Genomic DNA, 6873 nt, shown 5'->3' on the forward strand with positions numbered 1-6873 from the left:
AATGAATAACAAATCTAAAATTTTCTAGAAAACACTAGTCATTTAGCCTGAAGCTTACTATCAACCTATATCAGCCTGAAAAAACTTTTGGCTATATTAGCATGCGGTTTAGGTTATATATCTTTGAAGACACACAACTTTTAGATTTACGTTTTCTGGAAAACACTACCAGCTATTTTTTTAAATTTCCATAGTCTGAAGTTCGCTTTCTATATCTTTCAAGTTTCAGACCTTTTAGGCTGAAGTTTTCTGGAAAACACTAATTATTTTAGAGTGAAGTTTCCTCTTAGCCTATATTAGCATGAAGTTTAGCTTATATATGTTTGAAGTTTTAGACTTTTTAAGCTGAACTTTTCTAGAAAAACTACCAGCTATCTTTTTAAATTTTCACAGTGTGAAGTTATTTTTATATATGTCTGAAGTATATCTTTGAAGTTTCAGACTTTTTAGGCTGAAGTTTTTTATAAAACACTACTCATTTTAAGCCAAAGTTTCCTATCAGCCTATATCAGCATGAAACAATTTCATGATATACTAGCATGAAGTTTTAACTTATGTATCTTTGAATCTTCAGACCTTTTAGGCTAAATTTTCTGGAAAACACTACTCATTTAGGTTGAAGTTTCCTGTCAGCCTATATCAGCGTGAAATAACTTTATACTACATCGGCATGAAGTTTTAGCTTATATATCTTTGAGGCTTCAGACCTTTTAGGCTAAAGTTTTCTGGAAAATACTACTCATTTAGGGTGTGTTTGGTATGTTGCACAAAATAGTTTGAAAAATATTTTCCTAGATAATATATTTTTCTGAAATTGGAGGAAAATGACTTTCCTAGAAAAAGTTAGGAAAGTATTTTCCAAAAACTCCACCTACCTTCATATTTAACCCCAACATCCTCCCCCTTCTCTCCTTTTTTTATTCATTTTTAATTTTCTGTTTTCTGTTTTTTGGTTTATCTGCACCACCCACCCACTCAACCCCCTCAAATCCCCCTCCCCCGCGGCAATTTATTTTCCAGTTTACAGGTTGAAAATTTTACGAATTGCAAAGTTATGAGTTCAGAGGTTATATTTTTGGAGGTTTACAGGTTTAGAAATTATAGAGTTTATGGGTTCGAAAGTTTGCGGGTTCGAGTTTAGTGGTTCAGAAGTTTATAAAATTTGTGGGTTCGGAAGGTTGTTGGTTTGAAAGTTTATGGCTTCATGTTTATTGTATCTAAATTATTTATGAATACTCTTGAGAAGTTATTTTCCTTAATTTGCGTACCAAACACCGAAAATGAGTAAGATTGCTACTTGTTTCCACAAAAATATATTCTTGGAAAATATTTTCCACGGAAAACATTTTCCATTATATCAAACATACCCTTAGGCTTAAATTTCCTACCAGCCTATATCAAACATACCCTTAGGCTTAAATTTCCTGTCAGCCTATATCAACCTGAATCAACTTCTTGTTATATCAGCATGAAGTTTAGCTTATATATCTTTGAAGCTTCAAAATTTTTAGGCTAAAATTTTCTTGAATACTTTTTTGAATATTCCGACAATTTTTATTGGTTAAATGTAAGTTTTCAAAAGTTTTTGATGATCTATATGTGGATACAACTAAATATAATTTGTAAATGACTATAGGTAGCATAAAATTATCAAAAATTTCTATAGGCGTGAATTGAAATCAGATCTCGTTTATCAAGTTCAACAATTAAAAAGCAGTACAAATTATGAAAGTAATTGTAGAAACATATATCATGAAGCTCAATCAGTTGCAGAAACTCATGCGAAATCCGAAGATGAATTGCAATACTTACAATGCAGTTGTAATTTTGAATCCGGAGTTTTTGATAAATCTAGTTCAAGTTTCTGATTTTTTGATAAATCTGGTGCGATAAAAAACTTGAGAGGAGACCTTTGACTCGAGATGGAGGAGATCTTTGACGAGTGAGGTAGCAGATCACACGATCAATGCTTTATGCAAGTTTTATATCTTTGGTCAGGGGTATTATTGTCATATTATTATGTATTTTTTGTCAACTGGCTACCAATTCAATAATTTGTAAAAATAGGGTACAGGTTAAAGGTAGCACAAATATAGGGCACGACTGCAAATCCCTGAAATTTGAAGATTGTCACAATATTTAATTTTAAACTGGATTTTTTCACACTTAACACTTTAATCGTGTATATCCTACTTATAATATATATATATATATATATATATATATATATATATATATATATATATATATATATATATATATATATATATATTCACATATTTATCACCTTTTAAAAAACATTTTACAATTTTCATGGAAAGGACTGCACTCTTTTGTCCATTGTAGATTGGCAAAGATTAGAATAGGCGAGTACACCTCCATGATATCATGAACTCTAGTTTACCAAGAAAACATCAATTATTATAATTGAATGCAACAAAGAGAGAGAGAAGAAATTACAAATTACATGATCAAACATCTAGAGCTCGTTGCCAGGGTTCTATTTATCAAGAAATCACAATATTTCCCTTTGCTTCTATACATCTCTTCGCTTAAGAAAATAAGCATCAACCTAAAACGAAGAGCATTTCCTTTTACTTGTTATGTTAATCAGAAGTTGTGTTTCAAGAATAAGTGTTCCTGAGGAGAAGCTGGTCCAATTTCTTCTTCTAAACTTCTCAATCCGTCACTAATCCCAGGCACAGTGCCATTTCCATAGACGTTCCTTGTTTCTAAATTCTTTGCTTCAACGTCTGCATCCGATACTGAAGACTTTCTCCTCTGAGATGATGCAACACTTGGGAAAGTGATCCATGAAGGAGCCCTGAATTCAAATCTCTGATCCTCAGTTTCTGCAACATCTGTTGTTTCTGAGGTTGACCGATTTGAAGAGGACTTCTTGTGCAATCTGCTACTTCCTAGAACAACCTCAGTTGGCAAGATAGGCTGATCATTGCTTGGACTACCCATCAATTGAGCAAGTGCTCGCTCCAAAGCTGTCGTGACTTTGTCCATGGATGGCCTCTCCTTCCCTCTCATCCTCACGCATTTGCTGGCTATATTAGCAATTCTTCTTAGAGCTTCAACATCAGAAGGCAGTTTCAAGACTGGATCTAGGATTGCCTGAATATCACCAGCTTTGATTAATGGGACTGCCCACTCGACTATGTTGCCTTCATCATATTGCATGTCAATGGCTTTCCGACCACTGAGAATTTCTAAAAGCAAAACGCCAAAGCTATATACATCAGATTTGGTTGTAAGATAATGTAGTCGGTAGTACTCGGGATCAAGGTACCCTAGAGTCCCTGCTGGTAACTCAGCTAATGGAGAGCTGCTATTAGCAGGTCCAAGCAAGGAAAGGCCAAAATCAGCAACTCGAGCATTGTGTTCTTCGTCTATAAGGATGTTTGAGGACTTGATGTCTCTGTGAATCACAGGTGGACATGCGTACCCGTGCAAATATTCGATTCCCCGAGCAGCTTGGACTGCAATGGTTACCCTTCTTATCCAATCTAATTGCTCCTTCACGGTGTTGTTCTTCCCATGTAGATGTTGATGCAAGGAGCCATTAGCCATGTACTCATATACTAGCAGTCTTTCACCAGCTTCTTCACAATAACCTAGCAAATTGAGCAAATGAGCATGATTTAACCTGGACAGCAAGTCTAGCTCAGTGTGGAACTCCTTTGAATTCTTCTTCATATCAGAAGACATTATAGCTCTCTTGACAGCAACCGCAGTACCGTCCTTCAAAACCCCCTTGAACACACACGAAAAACTACCCTTTCCAACTTGTGATTCTTCTTTGAATCCCCCAGTTGCTGTCTCAAGCTCTTCATAAGTAAACATCTGAGCTCTCCTTATCTTAAGATCATCCAGATCTGGCCTATCTTTAACAGTTTCCTTTGGGAAAGGACCATTGGCTATATTCTTCCTAGGACTAAGACCTTTCCCTGAGCATCTACAGTTCCTTAACTTGTACCGAACATACACAATCGAAGTCAGAGATACAACACTCACCAAGAATACTGCAAATGCAACCTCAGCAACGATGACTGGCAACTGGAGTGACCAAAATTTAGACTTCTTCTTTCCAGAAATTGCACTGGAACAGCTTGAAAAGCAGTCAGCAGAGGTACAACTTGAACAATTATATGTGCACCGTCTGTCAGTAGTTGAAGTGCATTCAACCTGTTGATACATTTCAGCAGGGCAGCCATTGGTGCAGGGAAGGCAAATGCGAGAATCGGGAGACTTGCAAGGTGCACTTCCATTGTTAAACTCATAGAAGCCAGAAGCACAAGGCCTGGGCTTGCAGACTCCAGGAGAAACAGCCAGTGGTAGAGATGAGGGAAAGCCAAAGCCCCAACAAACAGGCAAGAGCGAAATTTCCGCCAAGATTCCACAAGTGAAGTAATCACCAGCTGCTATCTCATAAAGCCTAACTCCACTAGGAGGTGGTGTGCTTTTCTCGACGCTGTAACCCCAGCAAGCAACTCCACGATCATAGCTCTTAATCCCACAAGCATGAAACTTACCACTAACAACGGAAAGAATTGGATCGTTAGGGGTCAGTTCGATATTGAGTTGAGCGGCAGAGAATTCTTGTTCAAGATTCAAGCTCCTTCCCCAGCAATATACTTGAGCGTTTACCCCCTCTAGGATCCCACAGACATGATATCCCCCAGCTGCAATCTTGATAAATCTCAAATCTTTTGGTGCTAGGCTAATAACCTGGCTGCTAGTCTCATCACCCCAGCAGAAAACACTTCTGTTGAGAGAGAACAAAGCACAATTGAACTCTGAACCAGCAGAAATAGAGTGGATCTGACCCTCAAACTCATTGTTTCTTGTCATGTTATAACCCCAGCAGTCCACCAAGGAAACGTTCCTACGGTTCCCCATTAAGGGTTTCCTTAATCCACACAAATGATTTTCACCAGCTGAAATTTCTAAGTATTGGGAGCCTTTGATAATGGGCTGAGGCACTCCCATTTGGACAAAACTGCTTCTTCCCCAACAATAAGGCTGGGAGGAATCCATAAGAAGCCCACAAACAAAGCCATTCCCAGCAGTTAGACCAATAAAAGGGAAATGAGCAGGAGTTGAATAGATTATAGCAGAACTGGAGCCATAGCAGCTCACCAAATGAGACCCATCCGACTTTAAGCCGCAGAACACAGAACCATATTCACCATAAGATATGGCAATTGAAGACATTGATCCCAACCCTGAAACTTTCCCCCATAAAACCACTAGGAACACAAAAGCGTATCTGTATTTCCACATTTCTACCAGACAGGAGCCAAACTTAAACAACAAATAAAACCAATAAGTGTTTATGGTTGAGACAAACCATAGCCCAAAAAAATCACAACTTTACAGCCAAAAACCAACTCAATATATAATAATACCCTCTCCTGACCTCCCCTGCAATTCGGCTTTCCTTTGTCAAGATCCCCTACCCTGTCAAGAAACAGCTGCAAATATTTTTCAATTCAAGAAATATACTTGACACTCTCCAATATCTCATTTTTGAATCTGCTCATTCTGTAAATTGAAGCGATTATGTCAAGCTTTGGGTGGTTAGAGAGTGGTGGGGGGGGGGGGTTTCTAAGGTCTTGATGGGTGGTGATGGATGTTATTGTTATTGTTGGTGAAGACTAAAGAGCAAATGAGAAAGAGAAAGAGGAAGAGAGACAGAGAGCATTAAATGTCTCAAAATAAGCGTCAGTGTAATGTAGGTGAAAGCATTTAATGAGAAAGTTATTGCAAAAATTGATCTTTCAATGCCTGCATATCTGCACACATGTCCCTTACATACTCTCTCCTCCCTTTGCTTCTGCCTTCCTTTCATGCAAATACAAATAAAAACTCCTCCCTCTGCTTTTCTCTTGTTACTATTCTTCTTTATTGTTTCATAACACTCTCAAATTATATTCAAATCCTTTACTACTACTTTCTTTTTCCACATAAGCAATTATTTATATGTATACAAGTTACTCTTTATACGGCATAATTTACTTCAATTTCCATAAATTGTACTTTAACTTTCTATTACTGTTACAATAATGCCTTTTAGTGGCTCCTAGCTAGTACTCTCATTTCACAGCTCTTATTATAATCCCCGCCTAATCATATTAAATTGCCACTATATAAAAATTCTCTATCTACGTATTTTTTTTTTCTTTTTGCCTTATTTTTAAAAAAAGAAAAAGAAATTGCTTATTCTTCTTTTTCCCCATGTGTCAACTACTATTGTTTTGCAGACAAATGACGTTGCAGGAATTCTCTTATTCATGTTATCCTAAAAGATTAATTATTGTTGATTTCACTACAAGTTTGGAGATTTCGTGATGATCTTATAAGGGTGAAAATTTAGAGATTAATTAATTATGCTTGATGTTTTAAAATACGAAATGTTTTATCCGTAAAACAGTACAATTGAATTTGTAACGTAGTTTATAAACACGTGAATTAATTTGATCCAAGAATACAAAATAAATAAGAATAGAAATAATATTATCAAAATAACTTGAAGAAAATACAAGTCTAGCTATGAACTTAGCTTCTCCGGAACCAGTAATAAGAGTAAAAGAGAGAGATAATAGTTTTATAGAGTAAGAGAAGATTTTAGCTTTTGTGTGTAGATGATTTTTCTTGTCTATTTGTGACGACCCAGCCGATCGTCTTGTGCATTCTAGCCATGTTCCCCTATTTATTGCTTATTCTATATTAACTTGTGGTTACGTGACTTGTCGGGGTGGTTGGTTTGGTTCCGGGGAGGTTTCGGAGTGAATTCGGATACTTAATCCCAATGTTGGAAGCTTAAGTTGAAAGAGTTGATTGGAGTTTGACTTGTATGTAGAC

At 36.7% G+C, this 6873-nt stretch overlaps 1 protein-coding gene across 1 annotated transcript; it reads right to left on the reverse strand.

The window, feature by feature from the left end:
- Positions 1-2399: 2399 nt before the first annotated feature.
- LOC104221476 (serine/threonine-protein kinase-like protein ACR4) lies at positions 2400-5754 on the reverse strand. Its single transcript, XM_009772548.2, has one exon. It carries the CDS (start codon positions 5290-5292, stop codon positions 2611-2613), a length of 2682 nt encoding a protein of 893 aa, XP_009770850.1. The 5' UTR covers positions 5293-5754; the 3' UTR covers positions 2400-2610.
- Positions 5755-6873: the final 1119 nt, after the last annotated feature.

The sequence above is a fragment of the Nicotiana sylvestris genome, chromosome 9, assembly GCF_000393655.2.
Source record: "Nicotiana sylvestris chromosome 9, ASM39365v2, whole genome shotgun sequence".
Taxonomy (NCBI): Eukaryota; Viridiplantae; Streptophyta; class Magnoliopsida; order Solanales; family Solanaceae; genus Nicotiana; species Nicotiana sylvestris.